We start from the raw sequence: 21,991 nt of genomic DNA on the forward strand, positions 1-21,991 counted from the left end.
AACTTTCAAACCCGTTTAAAGAGGAGTGAAAGTCTTAAGTTTATACTAGATTTTTGAAAAAAGGCTATTTTTGCCGAGAATCATAAATTTTATTACAAAAGAGTGCATTAGAAGTTGTTTCAAAAATCGTTTCGCCACAGTAAAGCTTTGTTACCTCACAACTGTCTCCAGAACATATCGATTGTCGGTGCTGCAGGATGTCGTTGACGTCAAACCACCGATTATGTTAGCGGTTTTAAGCGTGGGCCCTCACCACAGTAAACAAAAAACGCTAATTTAACTCAGCAACTTCAAACAGTTAGATTCTAATTTGGACATTCTAGTATTCAGTATGCCATTGTTGTTTGTGACGTACTCTTTTTTCCGTCATAATTCCGACATGGACGCTTTGTATTGGTGAGGGATTTGAGGGTTATCCTTCACTTTAAGCAAGTATCAAATATTGAGAACTAATTGGTTATATGTCGGTAATTTGTTGCAAAATGAAACGTTCGTTGTCTAGTTATACAATATTTTTGATATTTTAACTTGATTTTTTGCAGACTAATAGCAAAATTTATAAGGTCTGGACCAAAATAAAGGATTCCGTGTGCTTGAAAATTATCAAGGTTAGTCAGCCAGACTAGTACGGTTTGGGAAGGTTGCTACTTAACGCTACATCAGAGTAAATTTTTTGTAAGGTAAGATACACACAGAGAACATGAACAACTCAGTTTTATATCGGTTCATAGCATCCAAAGCATCGAACTAAGTAGTAATTTCCCCTGCTTAATTGGCCTCAAAAGGCAGAAAAAAAGAGCAAGGCACTTTTTGCCGGCAGTAAATTGCGGGGACGACTAATCAACTGCTCGAAAAGGAGCGCTGAACTTGCAACTGTCTCACCTAGAACCAGTTAACACCAGTTAGATTTATAGGTTGTTGTTTAAAAGATAGGATTTAAAATAAAATCGTCGGTAAAGCAATATAGGTTGCTTGGTTTACAAACTGCAATTATGCCGACTCACACACAAGGCCAGGTACAAACTTGTTAAATGGCAGCAGTTTTTAAGTATATAAGAACAACTAGAAGTACATGCTGTCAAATGAGCAAATTTTAACATAAGATAGAGGCCAAACGTTACATGATTGTCACATATAGGTGAACTACGCCGAAAATGTTTCGTCTCCTTTGATGAAGTCGCGCAATCAACATGAGGAGAACCACAACCAGTCGCACTCTAAGGCTGCTGAAACGTCACAATTGGTTGAACGTCACGTCTTTCCTGACATTCAGGTTGGTTACATTATTTCACTTGTGATAAACTGATATGAAACCAACCCATACAAACAAACACTTTGTGTTATAAATGGATCTTTTGATAATCCGTTGGTCATTGGCAAACTTCACATCTGCTAAGTAGGCTGCATTAGATTAGTTGAACCGGCTCCAATTTACATGACAAGATATGGCAAATGAGCTGAATGTATTTTTCCCATTCGTATTCGTAAGCAACGGTTTTCTAAATGTTTTCCAATAAAGACGAAGGTACAGGAAAATAAATGGGCAAATAGTGGGGCACTGGAATGAAGCTGGGCTGTTGGAGTAAATATATAGCGACAAGTAACTTGGAAAGTTTGGTAATACGTTTTCAAATTTACTAGTTTAAACATAAAATCTGAAAAAAAAATTATGAGCCCTAAACCGTTATTAAGTTTATCAAATAAACAAGCTCTACAGAAACAATGTTTCAAAACGTTTGAACGTAAAATCAAAATTATTTTTCAAACACAAATCCGCTAATATGATCAGTGGAAGATTTTACCCATTTTTGCCATATTGTCACAATGAAAACAAACAATTTTGACAGAAGAGCTCTATAAATTTAATATTATGCCTGGCAGCAACAGCTTACATAAAAAATATGCCTTTGGGTATTTCAGGTCCTAAACCCGACTCCGGGATCATATGGATCCGTTGTAAGCAACTCAACCGCTGGCACAGCAACTACAGTCTACATGAGTGCTAACACAGGCTCCTATGCCAGTAGCCCGGGTCAGTACCTTGAAGTGGGTTCAGGTCCAAAGGGTTTGGTTCATACACCGATTGACAACTTTGCCGAAAACTTGGCACCATCTGATGAATACAACGGTGCCCGCAACCAGCAAGCACAAGTCCCTATGCGGCCTTGCATTCACCGCACCAGTACTCCCATCATTATAAGCTATGCACAGCCCTCGGCACTGCCCCCTAGCGAAACACAACGCGAAGACTTGAAGCGTGGTGAAGATAAGGAAAATAGAAGAAATCTTGCACAGTATACACGAAGGCAATGGATTGCTCTAGCAGCAGTTTGTTACATCAATTTTTCGTCGAATGCAAATTTTTCAATCCTGTCTTCGTTCTTTGGTGTAGAGGTAAGTTTAGCTGTTTAGGATTTAAATAGACTTCAAGTTATAATTTTGTTGTAATAGTATTTTTAGTATTCTATAAGGGATCAAAATTCAGTGTGAAATTCAATTTGAAAGTTGATGGCAACCTGCCTTGAAGTTTCGTGTTTATTCAATCAAACTTTATCACCTCGTAAAAAAGTATTGCTCTTCCAGCAGTTTTATTATAAATAATCGACGTTTCGACATCCCATACAAGACACCTTCATCAGGATGATGACACATGTTGCAATTATATGTGAAAAAACTGCTGGTAAAGCATAACTCGTTTCAGCTTCATATATGGCATCAACAGCTTATTTAACACTTTATATTTGCGTTTCATATGTGTTGTTTTTCTGCAGGCCATCAATCATGGTGCAAGTGATTTAGAAGTTGGGTTCATTTTCAGCAGTTACGCGATTGCCAACACCATTTTCTGTCCTCTATACGGTTTCCTTATTCCAATGTTCGGCCCAAAACCGCTGTTGCTATTTGGAGTTCTGCTGTCTAGTGCTTGCTCATTTCTTTTCAGGTAGAACCAATAGATGTATGTTACAGCGCAAAGTCAAATCTCTTTTGAACCAGCAGTAACATTGTAAACAACACCCTAATATTACTACTGCCATTGTCTAAATCAGTGATTCCCAACCAGGGCCCATGCCCCCCCCCCCCCCCCCCCCAGGGGGCCACGAGCTGTGTTCCGGGGGGCCACGGGTGTAGTTTTACCAGAAACACCAACTAAAAGTCATTTTCTTTTTAACTTTATTCCCTAATTTAATCGACTATTTTACACACTATTTGTCTATACTGGGGTTTTTCACGATTACGGATTCTTGTTTACTGTATTTGGGATGTTTAAAGCCGAAATTAGTACCGAATTCCAAAACGAGATTGCCATTTATATATTTTAAGGGGCCACAGATCCTTCCGGGTTACTTGAAGGGGGGCACGAGGCCCAAAAGTCATTTTTAGGGGGCCACAGTCCACAAAAGGTTGAACCACTGGTCTAAATATTACTACAGTCAATATAAACACAGGTTACTCAAAAATACAAACTATGGCAATGAGCTACTTAAACATAACAATTCGCGGAATATATTTTAATAAAATGCGCCATTAACGCTATGGCCGGGCTCCATTTAAACGCAATCTATTCAGTCACTGCATATGTAACTTTTCTAAAGTGCAAACAATACGCAATCTATGCTTCAAAACACGAAGATCCACTCCAAAATGATAAGGTAACATATGCGTATTTTAAAGTAGATTCAAGCCTTACTTTGCACATAATGTGTGTTTTTGTGTGTGCTTAAAAATGCACTTTGATTTCCAGCCAAATGCATCTCATCGCCTACCCGAAAATGTTCGTCTTTGCCTGCCTGTCGTGTCGTTGCGTTCAAGCTTTAGGCTGCGCTGCCTACTTCGTCGCATCGGTGGTCATCATAGCACAGGAGTGGAAAGACAGTGTGACATTTGCTATGGGAATTTCGGAAGTATTTACCGGCCTTGGAATGATTGGTGGTCCACTTCTAGGGGGTTGGCTGTATGAGGTACAAGCTGTTGTTTCGGTGTTCTTAAAGCTGTTTTAAAAAAAGGTATTAAGTCTGAAAGATGTCAGTATTAAAGCTGTCTAATTTCACTTATTAAGCTGTCTAAATTTCACTTAAAAGCTGTCTAATTTCATTTCTTTTAATTTATGACTAGCAGCACATTGTACAAATTCGTATCACAAAAACACCAATGTATTTTAAAACACTTATACTTCATTAAATCAAAGCGTTAAAGCAAAGTGTAATGTGCACTGAGAGTTTAGTCTGTATTTCAACTTTTATCCTAGTGGACAAAGACTTTTAGCTTTTTTAGCTGTTATTTATTTGCAGCAAGGTGGATTCCAGCTTCCATTCTTGGTTGCGGGATTGATTATGTTCGTCGGCTTGTTTGTCAGCTATTATTCAATCCACAACGAGCAAGGAGCCAGTACACTTGGTGGCAACTTTCTCACTCTTCTTAGGTAATTTAAAACGGTAAAAACGTGCTAAAACCTGGTTATATTAGCATTTATTATAACTGGCAGTGCACAGCATTTTGATCTATTAGGTCTCATTCAACTGCTGACAAAAGATTGATCGTATTGTTTAGTAAAGCCAGATTAAGGCCCACCGTGTAATGGAAGTAACAGGCTGAAAAGCAGTTTCCGGAATTTCCAAAATCCGGAATTACTTTTTTGACAAATAGCGATCCTCAAAGCCGTCCCGTTTAACCGGTTTTGCCTATAGTATCTTTTTTGTCGGTAGAGCTACTAAAGGTTTGCTAAAAACCGATAGATTACGTAAAGAGCGCAGTTATTTAAATTTACAGTGACACTGACACTGGGATAAGGTTAGGGACTAAATTTGACATAAAAACTGGGGTTTTAGGTTGATTTTATTATTGTTATTATTGTGACACCTCAGACCAACCCTGATAGCCCTAACCGTCAGTATTTTTCACACAAATTGCATTTAAAATATTAGCGTGCGTCTCCTACTGGAAATAAATCTGGCTACTGTGAGTTCGTAACGTTAGTAGCTCCACCCTTTTTGTCAGAGCACAGTATTGTCGTTGATGAACGTTTTTTTTTAGGAAGCCCAACATTGCAGCTACTGTAATCCTAATGTGTGTAATGTGGGCAGCCATGGATTTCAACATGCCAATACTTGCCTTGCATATGGAGGCCCTAAATGCTTCCCCAGTTGTGGTCGGTGCAATGTTTTTCATCTTGGCAACAGGCTACATCCTGTGTGCCCCTCTCATCGGATTTCTCGCAAAAACAAAGGTCGGAACCTCAACTGTTTTTATGTGTGAATTTCTAACAATATGTGTGAATTACAAGCCTAGGGCCTTTGTATTCAAATTACCGTGTTTTTTTGTTCTAAAAGTTGTTTCTACACATTACAAATTTTAAACATACATAATTGAGCTGACGTCATTTTTAGATGATGACGACATAAAAAATGTGTCTTTAAGTTGTGGAAAAAAATTACCGAACAGCCTTCCCAGAGAAAGTTATTAGCCATCTACTAACTATATTGATAACGTGCATGTAGACTTTTATTAAAAAGTAGATTTTTATTGAAACCAATTCAACAGTAAAAAGCCGTGGTTTGCAATCAATTTTTGTCGTTTTTTTAGGGCTTTGTATACCCTGTTTCATTTTTTCAGTGTTATATTTTAGTCTTAGTTTTTAAATTTACTTTATACCACAGAAATCGGAACGAACTTGCATGATTATTGGAGGTCTTTTAACGGCATTCAGCTACTTGCTAATCGGTCCATCACCATTGTTTGATTTCTTCCAGTTTAGTGACTTAACTCTTGGCTCAGTGGCCCTTTCCATGAGTCTTCTTGGCATAGGTCTCAGTACTGCATTGGTGCCCATATTTAACGATCTTACAAATTCGGCAGTGTAAGTTTCCGCTAGGTAGAGCTGAAGAGTACTAATTGACGATTTAAGTGACGTTTTTTGTGTCTCACAGTGAAAGTGGCATGGCTGATGATTTGGTAACAGCCGGTGTGGTTGGTGGGATTTTCAATGGCGGAACCTTTTTTGGGTAAGGCGGTGCATGTATTTTGGAAAGTACAATGTATGTTTGGAATTCTGTACAAAATTTGCCTCCGATCGTTGACTGTTTCTATAAAAACGAAAAAAATACTTGACCCATTTACATTCCTGGGCCCAATAAAAAGAACTACTGTTGATAACATTGACTAACAAAATTGTCCTAAATGTACTCAATGTTTTATAACAAAATGTTTTATACTTTTAGCGAGTTTATAGGCCCCACCGTTGAAGGAATACTAATGAACCATTTCAAGGATTATCGGGTCGTGAGTTCTATATTCTCTGCATTTATATTTATCATGGTAAGCAGTGCAAAATATTATTGACGCTTTTCAACGTTTTTTTTTTGTTAATTTGACGGTATATGTTTTGTTTTATCTCTAAAACTTCAGGCTTGTGGTTACTTCACAGGTTTTTAAACATACTTTAGCGTAGCATTAGGAGCGTGCAATTCCTTTGGCAAACTATATCAGTGTATTTTTTGGACATTCGGCTTAATTTGACAATTGGCATTTTACTGTATTTTTATCAGTTAGTGCTAATTTTCCCATTTTAAATTGATAGTTATTTGCTAATTTTCCCAGTTTAAATTGAAAGTATATTGCAGCAACTGACACAATAACGCCATAAGTATTTTTGTAAATAGCGATAGGTGGCCCAAAACCACTAGCGGCTATAAATGAATGTTTACAAATAGGGTTGTTTGTGTTGGAATGGGATTTTGTTAGAAATAATTTATTCAAAAATGACTTCAAAACCTGTTTCCTAACCCTGTTTCTGTTTAACTAATAATTAAAGGACTATGTTATTAGGGCAGCGTCAGTTTATTTTAAACCATACAGGTACTATCCGTCGGAATTTTCTACGTCGTTGATTGGCACACTGGCAGTCACGTGCCTAAAAGCAAAGCACCGCCTTGTCTGGATACGGTTCAGCAGTTACAGGAAACTTCAGAAGGAGACGAAACCCAACGGCTTCTTCAGTAACCATTGTGACGTTGTTCTTTTGACAATTGATACAACAATGAATTTTGGTCTGAATTGTTTGAAAACTTTGTTTGTTAGAAACTCAAAAAAATAAATCTATGCCTTGTCCACAACTTGTTAGCTTACCCAAATGACAATATTATTTGTCTGGCAAATTCGGTTTCACAACTTTGTATGTGATAAAGTCAGCGCAGGTCCAATCATGTAATCATCAAAAAATTGATATAGACAGTATTTGGTTCACATTTTGTGTTGATTTACAGCAGTGGTTCTTAACCTTTTGGTGTGGTTTCCCACTAAAGTAAATCACCAAGTTCAAATTTCCCCCTCTGTTATTTTTATGGTGATGTTTTGTGCTCAACATTAACAAAAAAAGTTTACTTTGATCGAAATAATTGAAGCGAAGCGATTTGGTTGGGACCTTAAAGGTATACTGCAATCTTATTTAGTTTGAATAGTTATTTCGCGAGAAAGTAAAATCGTGTGGAATTTTGAAAAATCCCGTGTGCTTGCGTTAGTCATTTATTGCATCACAATAAACAGATCAAATGCATTTATTTGCGAACAATAACAGGGTCATTGATACTTTTAGTAATTTCTGTGACGTAACAAACGATTTTTGGATTTTTATGCGCCTTGTTAAACTAAGTGATCTTAATCTTACATGTTGTTGCGGAAAATATTGTATTAAATTAATTTTCAACGGTTAATTTCAACCCACGGGCCCGAGTATGTGACTTCTGTATCACATAATTTCCCTCTAAAAACATTAAATTTCCCACTAGTGGGAAATTTCCCACCGGTTAAGAACCACTGATTTACAGTGTTCGGTTATATAATGATTAGGTGTTGCACAACATAAAAAAATGTGAAATTTACTGCAGTTTGACGATACCAAACCGTTGTTGCAAATGAAAAGAAATTTGGCCGATTTATGCGGTTTTATGCAACGTAGATTAAAGAAGGAATATGCGCGATCTGACTCCAAAATTAAAGAACTCTGAACGACACCTGACTAATAACAACTAGAACTGAAAACAAGGTTTATTAAACAAAATATAAATAAAACTACAACAAACGTGAAGTATAACGTTGGAGATAACTTTGTCTAAAATAAGTAAGTAAGTGACTCTATATCTACTGTGTTCTTGGGTTAGCAAACGCGAATATATAGTAAGCAACAACGTGGCATTGTAACTCGGGGCAAAGGTAGTGTCGCTCCGAAACAAAGGAAATGATTATCGTACACGGAAGGCGGATACAAGAAACGTTTTGCGATTCCGTAAGTGCTAGGGCGTGTAGTTTTAGAAAACGCGACAGCTAAGGCCGCTAGAGTTTAAAGTAAATACAAAATTGCCTTGACGTGTCAGATGTGCCGCTAAAATAAAAATACACAAAAATATAAAACATGCATTGCTACACCATCGTTGAAAAGGTTTTGTACCTTGAATTGTTGTAATACTGGATATAACAACGTTTTGTTCCAGAGACAAACGATCTTTATAAACGTCACTATCCACTGCACAGCTAACATATTCTTTTTTGCTGTCAAAGCCTTTGTCACCTCAACAAAAAGGAATTGTGTATCATGAGAGTCATGACAGATAGTCAAAAGATCTAACTCTAAAGGAACGCCCATGCCAACCCCTTATGTACTGTTGGGTTGGGCATGCTCACATATACTAACAAGGCTATATTATCCTTCTGTTTGTTGACGAAGCCTTCCTATTGTGTTGTTAGAATTGTCCAAACTCAATGGTGAAAGGTAAACTCGTTGGGCGGTTTGTTAAGATTCCAAATTATTGCCACAATAGGCAATTTAAACACGTTTTAACCCGAAATATCGATCAGTCTTAGAAATGTTTACCACTTTTTTGCCACTTGTAGATAATTACTTATTATTTTGCGGCTGAAACTTTGCATGGTTTTCTGCATGTACTGGTAATCAATCTTTTTAGAATTGAATTCTTCTTAATGCCCTTAAAATCCCCTATTTATGAGATCTACAAATTCAGAACTTTTTTTGTTTTTACAGCTAGCAATATTGAAAAATCCTGTTTACTTGTGAAACAGTGTTTAGTTTTCCTGTCATCAACATGACCTAAATATTTAAAAAAAAATGGTCTTTAGTAAATCAGAACCTAACATCAATGTCATGTACTCAGTTTTGCCACCTTTACCTCCAACTTTACAAAAGTAGAAATTAGTTATTTAAGAAACAACAACAGTTTGCATTTAGACCTGTGTATAATTCTAGTACATGCGAAAAAAAAAGTGTCAAACAAAATGTACAAAGTCTCTGCCATACGAATGAACTAAAATATTGCTGTCAACAGATTCAGACACAGTGGGTGAAGAAACAGACGCAGAAACGTTCAAAACAATATTGCTACGCGCACGAGTATTGTGAAAATCAGTTTTTGAATAAGACGTTCGTAAATCTACAAGTGATTTCGATAACTCCTTGTCACGTCTAGTTTTTCGGTTTTCTGGAAGATAACGCTCGATGCAGTGGTTTGTGATACAGCTCAGCGATTGGGAGTGAACCATCACGTGATCAGAATTGAGGTCAAAGTTCGTAGATTGAGGCTGTGAAAAATAACTGGTAATAACATGTGGTGAGTGCTTGGTGACCGGCTGATTTAACAATTTCATTATAGGCCTGGCGTATACTGTGATTTGTATATGAGTGTGTCGTAATCGCTGGTCACCTATACCGCACATATATGAACATTGTCATAAGTATTAAATATATTCGCATTTTTTCGACTCAATAAATTTAATTTAAACGAACGAATTTATATTACAGGAAACACTATCTTTGTGGTAAAACTGAAAAATATATCGCATTCAGAAGTCAACGGTTTCAAAAGCGTTTCTTTATATACAGCATATTCGTTCCCGAATTAACAAAACTTTTCAAAGAGGAGCGTACCTGGATACTTAAATCGCTTGTCACGCTCTCCTCAAATGTTCTTGGTGTGTCGAATGATACATCGAGAGTTTCAACTTCAACTGCGGGAATTTCAGAGGGCGAATCGGGTCGAAATTGTTCAATCGGCTCGTAGATGTTTTCTTCCGGCTCTTTTTCCTTCCGTCGTACGCTTCCGTAGATATTTTGTTCCACTGATCTTCTTTGGCGTAAATTAGCCAAGCGCCTAGTACGTCGGATGGCCCATGCGATGTAGATTATTCCAATTATTGCAGCGACACCCAATATGACCCCTATGGCCACTATCGGTCCGTCCTGCTCCGGACTAAAGCTTCGGCAGTTTGTGCAACCGGGCGTTGAGACGTCATCAGACATGCTTATCACAATTGTTTCCCTTTATTTAGCCTAACTTTTGTCATTCTTTTCTAAAACAGAAGCATAAATGTTTGTCGAAACTGTAGTCCGATTTTTTTACGCTGTTGTTAGTTTAAGTAAGTAATTTGCGTATGCATCTCTAATCTAAAGCAGGTTTAAACGAATCAAACTAAACAATTAAATGGTGTTATATTCAGTCATGACTGTACATTTTATATGATTTAGCAGCAGTTTATTTTAAGAGTATCATTATTCTCAAATGAAGTATGTGTTTATAAATATTTAAACGTAAAGCCTAATGTCACCCATATGACATTAAAAGACATTAGATACGATTAGTATTTGTAATTTGTCCCATGACTTCAGTAAATGAGTTCAAAACAGATGACTAACTATAGACACTCAAAGTTTTTTTACATTCGTTAATATCTTGCAATTCGGCTCATATTTCGTATTAGCCTACCGTTACCAATATATAAGAGTTTTACACCCCTGACAGTGGGCCATATGCACTATCGCTCTTTACAAATAAAAACAAAACCTTTTGACACAAAGACAATTGGCTGGAATCAAAACAGTCACTGCAGTATACAGTTCACAAGCCAGCATTTTATTTCCACCTGTACCTAGCAATCTTACAATGTTACGCAACTTGGATTTGAAATTACGGCCTATTGGAATAGTCATATAGCTGTGTGGGTAGCAACCCTTGAAGTGCATTTGGGCATAACGTGTGGCCATTTACATCCTAAATTTGGTCGACTAATAATAGTCGGTTCGTGTCGTAAGTATAATGTTCAAGCTTTATGCTTCGCTTTCAGTTACCTATTGGAGTGTGCTAGCTTGGGCTGTTCAATACCAATCAACTCTAGAGTCTAGACTCAATATAGACCATAGGTAGCCAACCTTTTTTTCTCAACAACCCCTTTGCGAGTTTTAATCGTAAAATTTACTTTCTTTAGCACACTGTAAGTTTTATTCCCGGTTTTAAGCCTCTGCTAAGACTTGGTTGGTTTTAAAATGACACAAAATTGGTTCTCATTTCTAAATATACGAAGTTAACCCCACAATAATTCTATGTTTGGGGAAAACTTTGGTCTTGAAGGCTTGACTTAAAACCGCCTTGAATCAGTACAATTCTTAATCAGTGAATTTTGAGACATTCTTGAGTGTGGTATAATTATTTAATTTCATTAATTCACATTTCTCTATATGTAGATTGTCACTACTTATACTTATGTCATAGATACCGGCTTAAAATGTGTTTGTACAGTAGTGTTTGCTGAATTCACCTTCCTTCTGAAATAATCTAATTACCGTTTTAGACATTCACCAGACCCAACTGCCCTTAATTTATAAGTTCCGTGCTGTACAAACCTACATGCTAATAGACGAGGAAAACTTTTCCTACAATAATAACACACTGAAAAAACTTTAATCGAACGGCTCTGTGCTTTCCCAACTAATTCAAACCGCAACACGGTTATTGTGATGTCACTCATTGTTTGGTCACGGTTCAGCGAAGGTAGAAAAAATGGGATTGAATGTGTTAGCGAAGACTCGACCCTAAGCATCTGTTCACAAATACGGTTGACTGATTGATACTGTTGGCCCCTGAAACCGTTACCGATGATTTGAAACCGACCACTGTGACCAACCACGTGGTATCTTGATTTCCTTTGCAACAAAGAAGGCTACTTATAAGTTGTTGCCGCATAATATTATGTGTGGACAATAGAACCTTAAGACATATTGGTTCTTAACTCATTTTAGACCATGGACCACCAGTTCAATTAAATGAATATCGTGGGCCAGTCCATCGTTAAGTAAGGATATGCAAAGCATCCACCACAAGCATATTGGTTCAAGATATATTCCTCCAACACAGAATTTCGGGCACTGATATCAAACAACTGACAGCTAACTAAATGGCCAGTAACTTGGATATACATTTTCGTACAGAATATTCAATAAATTATATGCAACTATTCGCATTTTATCACCACATATATTTAACCTTCTGTGAATCACCCAAAAAGTCATCAGGGGCCAATAGCGGTCCAACAGTTGAGAACCACTGCTCTAGGCCAAAAAAGCACCATTTGGCCTAAAACATTTTCTGATTCCAAAACAATTAAGAATCAAGCCAGCAGGCCAAATAGTCACCTTTGTATGTCTTTTAGTTGAAACTAATAGGAGGTTACACAAAAATCGTAAATTTTCGACGTCAGCAAGTCACATAAGATTTGCATTGTGCTGACATCACGTAACGGTCATTTAACGTGCTTCAAATCTTACTGCTTAAATATCAAACTTGTTTGCGTGAAATGTATACCATTTGTTAGTAGGAGGCTATACCTGCTGAAACGAAGTCCTTCATTCGGACACGAACACTTTGAAACACATGTGTAAAATGTCGATAACACAACACAAAATCTATGCAGTTTCGTAACAAAAGTAACTTTATTTTTAGGAGGCAGAAATTGAAAACATTTATACAGCTTGGGTACACAATTAAAGCCTAATTCAGTTACAAGTAAGAATAGCTTGTGTAAGGTGGTTTTGCAATTAGTAGAGTACAGAGATTGGTTATGTGTCGTACACTGGTATACACGATGTACGGCAGTAATAGCGCACGACAGGCTGTAACAATGCGTTGTGACGGAAACAGGAATGATATCATCCCCAACGATTTCCGTTCTAAATGCTCGACGAACGTTTGAGCGCTACACAGTACACCTGATTAGATTCTTTGCCTTTTTGTTAATAACCTGATGAAGCTTTAGGGCCGTAGTTATAATATTTGTTGATGTTTTATTGCTAGAGGTAGAAATCTTGGTCGGTTTAGGTTATAGATTAGGAAAGATATTGAACGTGATCATTTATAGTGCAAAGTATATTTCAAAATGTCTTGTATTTTAACCACTTTGAATCAGCATTTAATGTAGTTGAGGTTGCTAGATTGTGTTAGTAAAAAGAATCTTGATGTCGTTTGAAGTGTTAATAAACAACTGCATGTGTTTAAAAGAAAAAACATCTTCAGCAAAAAAATCATGTTTTATTTTATAGGTCAACCCATTAGCTACGTCATCAAACACGACGTAGCTGTTTATTGTTAATTACCAAATTTAGTGACATTATAAGGTGGAGGAGGTGGAAAATGACAATGTTTCTTCAGATGAAAAACTTTGCGATCGTTGCTGTTCTGATTGCAACGGTTGGAGCAGGTACAAATTTGCTTTGATTCGTAATATAACAACCCTCAGACTTTACATTTACAAATAGAACCATCCTGTGGTTAAGGGCTAAATGAACCTTGTGTGTAGATTTAAAATCATGAAGATAATTAAGTCATTTGTCATTAATAGTGCAAGATATTTAGGAAAACATAACTCGTATTAATGTAAAAGCATAGAGCCAATAAACGATAAGCTGCAGAGAGTGCACATTGTTCCGACCTATAAGGTCTCATCAGTGCAGCTGGTGACGACGACGAGAGATCGGCCGCATTGGCTAGTGTAGCCATCGTATTTAAACTCAAAAATAAAATCACCTATATCGTTGTTTTGTAGATGAAGACTATTAGAAACCTTATGCACAAAATTAAATGGCATAATATTTTTTATTAACTTTAATGACTTGAAACGGTATTGGTCTGTATAAAAAATAACCTTGTCAATATTCATTGTGCATCTTTAAGCAAGTATCCAGATTAGAACAGTTAGGTTAGAAAGTAGATTAGAACAATTAATTTTTGATTTACTCGATCTGTTGATTGATATTACTTTTTTTTGTCACAGCTGTTCGACAAAAACGTGGAATTCCCGATGTATGGCCGCCAAACGACCCAGATTTCAGTGAGTTACAAATTTGCTAAAGATTGCATTTACACCTTTTTGTCTGTTTTCAATTTTTCATCTGTTTTTTAAATCACCAACGGCATCGCGTCAATAGATTCTATACAATTAGGGCCTACAAATACATAGAAACCTACTTGTTTTTGCAGGACTAACCAAAACCCGAAATTGCAAGTGAGAAATATGTCCCTTTTAAAAAAATCTACCATGATGAAATTTTTTTTTTTTTTTTTTTTTATCTTGGATGTCATGCCTCATGCCAAAATTACTTACACAGTGTATTAAGTCAGACCCAATTTTTAAGAACCCTAAGCCTAAACCCGGCCTGAAAAACCCGGTCCGACTTACAACTCTGCCCTCCTCCAAAAAAGCGGTAACTAAAATAAATGCACTTTTTACAGTTTGGGTTAAAGACGTCGATTTGGGTGGTGAGGTCAATGTGGATTGTCGGACGTTCTCCGTCGACATGAAGTAAGTGAAATCAAAAAAAAAAGTGCTTAAATTCAAGTTCCGTAAAAATGCCCTTGGTTCAAGTTACAAGTATTCGCGTTATTGGCCGAGTCACATATCTGTAAGTCTTAAACTACGTGTTTTCATCATGAAATATATGCCACGCACCTAAAAATAATTATTATCTTTCACCTTAGCATAGCAATGTAGAAAAGTTATTGCGCAGAAACCTATTTTTTGAACGTAATTCTACATGAACTAAATTCTGTGGAAAACTAAAGGAAACAATTTAAAATAAATACGTTAAATTACCATGATCAGATAACATGGCTTGGAATGGCTGCGAAAAAATGATAGGTTGCAAGCAACTGTAATTAAGTCTTTTTGACTCCAGTTGTCAAATTAGGGCAAGTGCATGTGCAAAAACCTATACATTGACAAAAGAAACACACCTTGTCCAAAAAAGCAAAACGCACAATAGGTTATAACAGGGCTAGCTTCTTTATTCGTTTTTTACTGTTTGCCTTATGGCAGTTTTCAAACATAAAATTGCTTCAAGACCATTTACCAACAAACCATGCTATACTTTTCTCTCATGGGTAAACTTTCAAGGGTAAAAAAACATTAACATATAGTTTTTCTGATCGTTTACGGTTTATATTGGTAGTGTTTCGGCTTCCTACATTGAGGAACAAGGACTTGGACTGGTTGATCATGTTGTGTTGGTGGACGAAAATGGTGAACCATTTGAAAACGAAATGTGTCAGACAGACGACATTGAAGATGGTTACTACAAATTGGAATTGTATGGAAAACTTGGTCTCTGTTCAAAAAACATTGAGGTTGGTTGGTTTTATCTTGTACTGCATTTGTTTTTCACAAAGTTAAACCTTCACAAAAACTCGCTTCAATTTTGAAACACAATTTGAGAAAACTGTCTGCAAACCTAAATACTTCGACGTGAAATCAATCGATTGAGCGGTATTTGACCCTCTGACAGGCATTCTTAATTTTATTGTTGTTTTTAATCCATGCTTTCACAGAAACTGACGATGGCAATAGGCGAAATATATATTTTCTTTAGAATTATTGATTGATTCTGCTTCTTTGAAAACCTGTTGTCATATTTAGAGTTCTAAATTACTCTAAAGTATCTTACTCTAAAAAAACATAGGACCAAAGTAAGCTAAATTATTCACTATATTTCACAGGTCGTTAACACCGACATATACGTCCATTATTCAATGTGTTTTGTGCCCGAACAAGGAGAAGGCGTCATCAGCCGTCACAATTCCGTCACAGTCGACGTACAGTGCGTATACGATAGTGACGTCATAACGAGCATTGACCTAGAGCCGCTGCCCAGGTACGGACTCGTTTCCCTTTATACCGACGTCACTCGTCACATGATGTTTCGCTACTTTTTTTGACGATAAAGTTTAAATTTTGCCGTGAAACCATTACAGCCTTTCTAAAATGCTTGAAATAATATGTTTTTTTCTTTTTTTTACTCCCCAGACTTTCCCGCGTTAATTTCACACGTTAACAAAAATAAATGTGAACTGGTAGGTGTATAGTGGTTCTTAACCTGTGGATAATTACCCTCTGAGGGCTAATTTGACATTTTCTGGGAGTAGTTGCATCAATATATTTTAGTTCCATGAAGCGTTTCCTTCTGTGACGTCATAATTGCATATAAATTTTTTACATTCTACTTTTTTGGTTGTTTTATAGCGACAAGGACAAAAATAGGTTTACAACAAAACAGCTTTAAAATAAAATCATTAATGATTAACATCTGCATCACAATTAACTATATCACATATTTCTCTTCTTTAACAAATTTGTCATTCAACTAGTATGATGCTAAACAAAATACTAGTTATTTTTCACCAGAACGGTAGGACTTCTTTAGAGTATTAAAAATGAAGTATGCAAGTTCTTGAAAAAACAGCTAGTATTTTGTTTAGCATCACACCAGTTAAATAACAAACATGCAACCTGGTGGACGAAACGCTTGTTCAATATTTCTCATAGCTTTATACAGTATCTAATTAAAATGTTACTTGCTGAAGGGCCCGGGACGTTTCCGTCGGCGCAAATACTGGCATGTTTTCTGTGAGAATGAGACGATACCAAGCGTCTGCGTTTATTGCCACTACAAATAAACGCACTGCACTGGTTGGCAATCCAATATACATCGGCGTGTCTCTGGAAAGCGCAGATGAAACCGACCTTATTATGCGGGTAAACACTTACTATTTCTGTATAAATACGTTCATGCTTGGATCAGCCCTGCAGCGTCCATGCGATCACGGCATACTTCATAAATCAGAGTACGCCAGACCAATTGAAGGCGTTATATACCGAATCCGGTCACCAAGCATTCCTACATGGCAAGGCACAGACCAGAAAAAGCTAGCCTGCGGTGGGATTTGAACCTACGATAGGAGTCTTTCCGAGACTCGCATTTCATGGGAACGCTTAGGAGACCGGCTTGTGGTTCGGTATGACGCCTTCATTGGGCCTTGCGTAATGATTTATTTTGCATGAAGCGACTTAATTTTTTTATTGGAAAGTATTAAAATTCACAGACAACCAAAAAGGTCGGTTGCTTTTAAGCGATTTATTACCTTTTGGGCTACGATGTACCAGAACCGGTCTTTTTCTGGTACATTTCATTGTGGCCAGGTATTTTCGCAAACAAAAATTTGGTATGGTGTTTTGAAAATACCTAAAATGGTAACACATATATTCCGTGGTGGGATTCAATTTTTTTGTCAGCTTTTTCTCTATCTTAAACGTCATATTTTTCAGCCGGTTTTGTTACAAAAAGTACATTGACAGCAACCAGTGATGCTAACTGGTTCGCTGATCTCATAAAAAATCGTGAGACGGTTCTATAGAACCGGTGCGAACCGACTGAATCCCACCACTGCAAATATTGCACCGTATTTTCTGAAAAGATACGTCAAAACCGAAATTTTGACATTTCTGTCAAACTTTTGAATTGAAATTGGTAATTTTCATGTGAGATGATATTTATATAACGTATAGCACAAATTTGTTGTGTAAAAGATATTGTTTTGTTGCAGAATTCAATTTGCTGGGTTTCTTCAGCATCCGAAGGAACAGAACCACTTGCCAATGACTACATCGTCACAACAGACGGGTAAACCACGAACTGTTTGAGTATACACACACATATTTTTATCTGAAGTATCCAATACATAGGGTTGCCATCGACATAGACCCAAAAATAAGGACAAATGAAAAATTAAATTCTCATACAAAACGATCAAATTTTTGCATTTATACGAGCCAGGACGCATCATATGCCATATTTTTTTGCCAGAAACAATCCGTTCCAGCAATTTCGTGTTTGTGAAACATGCTTTATGCATCTCACAGCAGCTCAGGTCTAGGTATACTTTTACTTAATGCAGAAATTTGAACTGTAATTGTCGAAAAGTTTGAAGTCCACGTGTATTTTTTTAAATGCAAAAGTCGTTGATTTTTTTCCTCTTTAACGCGATTTCAAAAACTAAAAAACAAATTTTAATTTCTAATTTTTCAAATTTGGTAGCAATAAAGAGCTTGGTAACATTCGTGCACGTTAATCCCTATTTAAACGAAGCTAAGTTACATTTCAACCGCGACTTCCAATTTCACTTGTAATCTTCTCAAACACAGACTGACTATAGCCTTGTGAACCTGCTTTTCAAATCCACCAAAAATTTTTCTCTTGTAGAAAAACTATTTTATAGGATTATAAAATTACTGTTCCAGCCTTTTTTTTTTTTTTTTTTTTTTTTCACGGGTTTCGAACCCAGGACTCTCCCGGGGACGAATCCCGATCAGGGTTTTTTATGTCTGTATATGGGTCAGGCGCGCCGGACCATTCGGCCAAGTTCCTGCCTTTTCTAATAAAACAGATACGTTTGCACTCGCTAGCGACACCTAACGACTTACATTTATTTATAGGTGTTCCAACTCGGAGGAAGAACAGCATGAAAACGACGTCGTGTTTTATAACACCGGTCGTTTGTTTGACTTCTCATTTGGCGCTTACTACCAGACTTTGGCCCCACGTACCCCAATGTACGTGCATTGCATAATGGATGTGTGTTCTCGGGACGGTCATGGCGAAGAGTGCGAAGTTCAGGTACGTGGACAATTAAAAGAAATACTGGTCCGATTTGCCTCAAGATACCGTTGTGTTTCTGTTGTTCAGATTTTACAATTAAAAAATTTTTGGAAGATTTAAAACATTATATTTTCATCTAAAGAGGGCGTATTTTTTTTAAACAAAACAAGACGTTTGATGCAAGTTAGTAATCGCGGTCTTATATTACAGGCCCAAACTAAAACATATAATTGTAGCCATAGTTGATTAGGTACAAAAATTGGATTAAATAAAAGTTGGTGATTGATGACTGTTTATGTCCAAAATCCCCTTCCAAATAGTGATTTGCTTTCTGCTATATCGTTTTCCCCATCATATGTGTATTTGTAATTGATCTGAGCCTGTGCAGCTTAGTGTGTAGGCCTATGCGCGAGCAGTGCCGGATTAAGGGTCTGCTGGCCTGTAGTCAATTTTATAAGTGGCCCGAAAATCAGGGTTGCCAACAAAAAAATTAGAATTATCAGTGTTGCCAAATCATTGTCGCAAAGATCGTTGTTGTTTAAATGGCCTGGATTTTTTACTGGCCTGCAGGCACGTGCCTACTTTGCCTAATGGTTAATCCGGCTCTGTGCGCGAGCCCCGGAAAGATTTTTGTCATGGGTTAAACCCCACCACAGGCTAGATTTTTCTTGACTATGCCTAATTGCCATGTGGAAATGCTTGTTGACCGCCTGATTCCGTACTACACGACTTCAATAGGCCTCTTGTACAATGTTGTGTAATAAAACAGAATAGAATTTTGGAGTCAGAAACCCAATTCCCGAATCCTACAACATTGTTTTCGTTCGATCCGCATGTAGAGTTCTTACAAAATAGGTTTTAGGAGTAATACTATAAACACTTCGCCAAAAAAATGAACATTATTTCTCAGGTTTGCGATGCAAAGAGGAAAAAGCGATCCTTTTCTGAAACAGCAAAAAGCGCCAACACACGTCACGTGACCTTTGGACCGCTGGAAATAAGCGAGCCAAACAAGTGTCGTCAGGTACGTTGCTATGAACCTCCGTCTGTGCCGTTTGTGGTTTCCTAGGGCAATGAATAAATTTGTGGACTGGTCCAACGAAAAGCCTGTAAGGTCTAAGTTAAACAAAAATACTCGCACTTTTAATAAATTTACGAATAATATCTGTTTGCTTTTTGACCAAACATTTCCAAACTGTTGTATTAGTTCTTCGTTGAAAACATATTTTTAAAAAGCCTTTCCGTTTTACAGACAAAAATCTTCGGTAGTAGTTATGTAATATCTATTGGTGGCGATGAATCACAAAACAAAAATTTTAGAAGTATTTTGTTTGCGTTAGAAATTGTTTGAGTTTGTTGAATTTCTAAAATTAGACGGTCATATGTTTTTTCAAGGTTGATCACGGCTGCTCACACGCATGTGCTGTGAATTCACATGATCAACTTATATGTACGTGCCCAACAGGTCTGGTATTGGACATTGACGACAAAACATGCATTGGTAAGTTTCGATTTTTAAACCCCATTGGGCCAAAAACATTTCAAACTAGTTATTAGGGACCTAAAAGTCTTTATTGGTAAGCATATTTCCTTGTCTTTCTACTCTTATGTGTAATTTTTCTAGCCTGATACTGACTTCCTACTTTAAGCTACATCCGAAAACACACTTGTTTTCTATTGTAGGTTATGAACAGCTGGTTGACAATACCGAAGAGCACATTCTAAACATTGAGGCGATCCAAGAACACACCCAAGCGCTTAGCCAAAGCTTGATATATCTGATGATTGGCAATGTGGCGCTACTTGTTATATTGTTGTGCTTGTGCGGCTACTTACAGAAGCAGAAAAAAGAAGGTCAAGCGGTTCAAATTTAAACAAAATATGCTTGTGACAGTACAGCACTTGTACATGTGTTTATTGAATCACAATGCACTTAATCTTTTCCTTAATTTGCAGTACAGTCCACTAACAGAAAATGACTACAGCTATAATTTAACTTCGTACAAATCTAATAAGAACAAGATTTTCTGATTGTGTCCGCGTATTACAGCTTTTTTGTGTGAAAGTATTGTTTGAATGCCAATAAACAAGATCATTAAACTGTCACAATGACCTTTCAAATTTCAATACAAGCCAAAGAGGTTTGCCTTAGCAAAAGTGACGTTTTTTTCTTGAAGTAACCATACAGAAATACCCAAATATGCACGCTCAAAATATGCCCCTGTAACCGCTTAAACCAAGTTTCAAAACAATGTTCAAACTCGAAGCACTACAATGTAAAATACACGTTCATTTGTATTGTTATTAGGGGGCAATGTACAGGACTGCTAAAAAAGTGCATTATACTGAAACATCATGTGAAGCAGGCCAAAAGTACGTTATGTTTAAAGAGGCAAATACTGCTTATGTGCAAACCAGGCGGAAGTCCACATGTGGCCAGCAACTTACTCGTTAGCATCCACCAGGTAGGGCAATTGAGCAGTGCATGAAATCATAACATACAAAAACCGTTTGCCAAGGCAACGCACAAAACTTGCATTTCTGATAAAATCAGTTTTATCAGTCAACACACGGGCGACAAATATAACAGAGAATTTTGCGTCATATATTGTTTAGGCTTTGGGTGAAGCCAGAGGGTTCAAAGATGCCATGTCTATCCCACCACCAAAAACTTTTGTTGAGCTTTTGTCTTATAACGCTTCATATGACAAAGCTGCATCGTTTTGATTTTTTATGCAACAAATGTGGCTACAACTTTTTTGTGCTACAAAACGCGTCAACGTTGGCAGCTTTTTCTTGGCTTGTTGCAACTGTGTCGCTATACTGTGTTACTTTACTTAGCGAAATAGCCTCAATTCGCTCTCAGATTTAAAATCATTTTGGCAAATCACAACAACTTACAAGCGGTCGAAATGTCAGTATAATACATCATGCATCTATTTTAGTCTCTACATATGCCTTGACAAGTATTTTTTGGTTGAGAGGGTGTTGGAAAATGACAAAAACTTACGTTATCACTTTAAGCGTCAGAAACTTTGATTAGCCTGTGGGACGTATTATGGCCGCATGTGCTCCTTTCCGACTGACTGTGGAGTTTATATGGCCCGAAATCTGCGGCCGTTTTCGTCCGATTTGCGCGTGACAACGGTGTGTTGACAGCCTGACCTCGCTCAGCAGCAGAGGGGTGGTAGACATCAGCTGATTGTCGCACTGTGACGTCACTAGGGGGTGGCG

At 37.2% G+C, this 21,991-nt stretch overlaps 3 protein-coding genes across 4 annotated transcripts; 2 read left to right on the forward strand and 1 right to left on the reverse strand.

The window, feature by feature from the left end:
* Window positions 1–623: 623 nt before the first annotated feature.
* Window positions 624–7,553, forward strand: LOC145239199 (MFS-type transporter SLC18B1-like). 2 transcript variants are annotated; one of them, XM_080102484.1, is made up of 11 exons: window positions 624–680; window positions 1,139–1,273; window positions 1,921–2,394; window positions 2,772–2,941; window positions 3,743–3,959; window positions 4,290–4,420; window positions 5,032–5,224; window positions 5,655–5,854; window positions 5,925–5,999; window positions 6,216–6,312; window positions 6,853–7,553. In XM_080102484.1, the coding sequence occupies exons 2-11, from the start codon at window positions 1,172–1,174 to the stop codon at window positions 6,994–6,996; spliced, it is 1,803 nt and encodes a 600-aa protein (XP_079958610.1). In that variant the 5' UTR covers window positions 624–680; window positions 1,139–1,171; the 3' UTR covers window positions 6,997–7,553. The 2 variants fall into 2 exon arrangements, with proteins under 2 accessions (XP_079958610.1, XP_079958609.1); XM_080102483.1 differs by lacking the exon at window positions 624–680 and adding an exon at window positions 847–1,016.
* A 1,677-nt stretch (window positions 7,554–9,230) lies between these two features.
* On the reverse strand, window positions 9,231–10,347 carry LOC145239441 (uncharacterized). The gene is made up of 2 exons (XM_080102760.1): window positions 9,932–10,347; window positions 9,231–9,585 (listed from the first exon to the last, which is right to left on the reverse strand). The coding sequence occupies exons 1-2, from the start codon at window positions 10,301–10,303 to the stop codon at window positions 9,274–9,276; spliced, it is 684 nt and encodes a 227-aa protein (XP_079958886.1). The 5' UTR covers window positions 10,304–10,347; the 3' UTR covers window positions 9,231–9,273.
* A 3,029-nt stretch (window positions 10,348–13,376) lies between these two features.
* Window positions 13,377–20,866, forward strand: LOC145239630 (alpha-tectorin-like). The gene is made up of 11 exons (XM_080102996.1): window positions 13,377–13,530; window positions 14,104–14,160; window positions 14,562–14,631; window positions 15,278–15,452; window positions 15,822–15,976; window positions 16,686–16,857; window positions 17,706–17,782; window positions 18,595–18,775; window positions 19,668–19,781; window positions 20,153–20,258; window positions 20,441–20,866. The coding sequence occupies exons 1-11, from the start codon at window positions 13,464–13,466 to the stop codon at window positions 20,629–20,631; spliced, it is 1,365 nt and encodes a 454-aa protein (XP_079959122.1). The 5' UTR covers window positions 13,377–13,463; the 3' UTR covers window positions 20,632–20,866.
* Window positions 20,867–21,991: the final 1,125 nt, after the last annotated feature.

Source organism: Phallusia mammillata, chromosome 7 (genome assembly GCF_965637545.1).
Source record: "Phallusia mammillata chromosome 7, kaPhaMamm4.hap1.1, whole genome shotgun sequence".
Lineage (NCBI taxonomy): Eukaryota > Metazoa > Chordata > Ascidiacea > Phlebobranchia > Ascidiidae > Phallusia > Phallusia mammillata.

What these genes read in the sequence shown, in the direction of transcription:
- LOC145239199 (XM_080102483.1), top strand. Translation starts at nt 993, where the DNA reads ATGCCGACTCACACACAAGGCCAG. An exon ending in GCTTGCTCATTTCTTTTCAG is followed by an intron (nt 2,942 to 3,742) that starts GTAGAACCAATA and finishes TTTGATTTCCAG; the next exon opens with CCAAATGCATCTCATCGCCT. An exon ending in TAGGGGGTTGGCTGTATGAG is followed by an intron (nt 3,960 to 4,289) that starts GTACAAGCTGTT and finishes ATTTATTTGCAG; the next exon opens with CAAGGTGGATTCCAGCTTCC.
- LOC145239441 (XM_080102760.1), bottom strand. Translation starts at nt 10,303, where the DNA reads ATGTCTGATGACGTCTCAACGCCCGGTTGCACAAACTGCCGAAGCTTT. An exon ending in CAAGCGATTTAAGTATCCAG is followed by an intron (nt 9,586 to 9,931) that starts GTACGCTCCTCT and finishes TATTTTTCACAG; the next exon opens with CCTCAATCTACGAACTTTGA.
- LOC145239630 (XM_080102996.1), top strand. Translation starts at nt 13,464, where the DNA reads ATGACAATGTTTCTTCAGATGAAAAACTTTGCGATCGTTGCTGTTCTG. An exon ending in ACGTTCTCCGTCGACATGAA is followed by an intron (nt 14,632 to 15,277) that starts GTAAGTGAAATC and finishes TTATATTGGTAG; the next exon opens with TGTTTCGGCTTCCTACATTG. An exon ending in AAACCGACCTTATTATGCGG is followed by an intron (nt 16,858 to 17,705) that starts GTAAACACTTAC and finishes GTTTTGTTGCAG; the next exon opens with AATTCAATTTGCTGGGTTTC.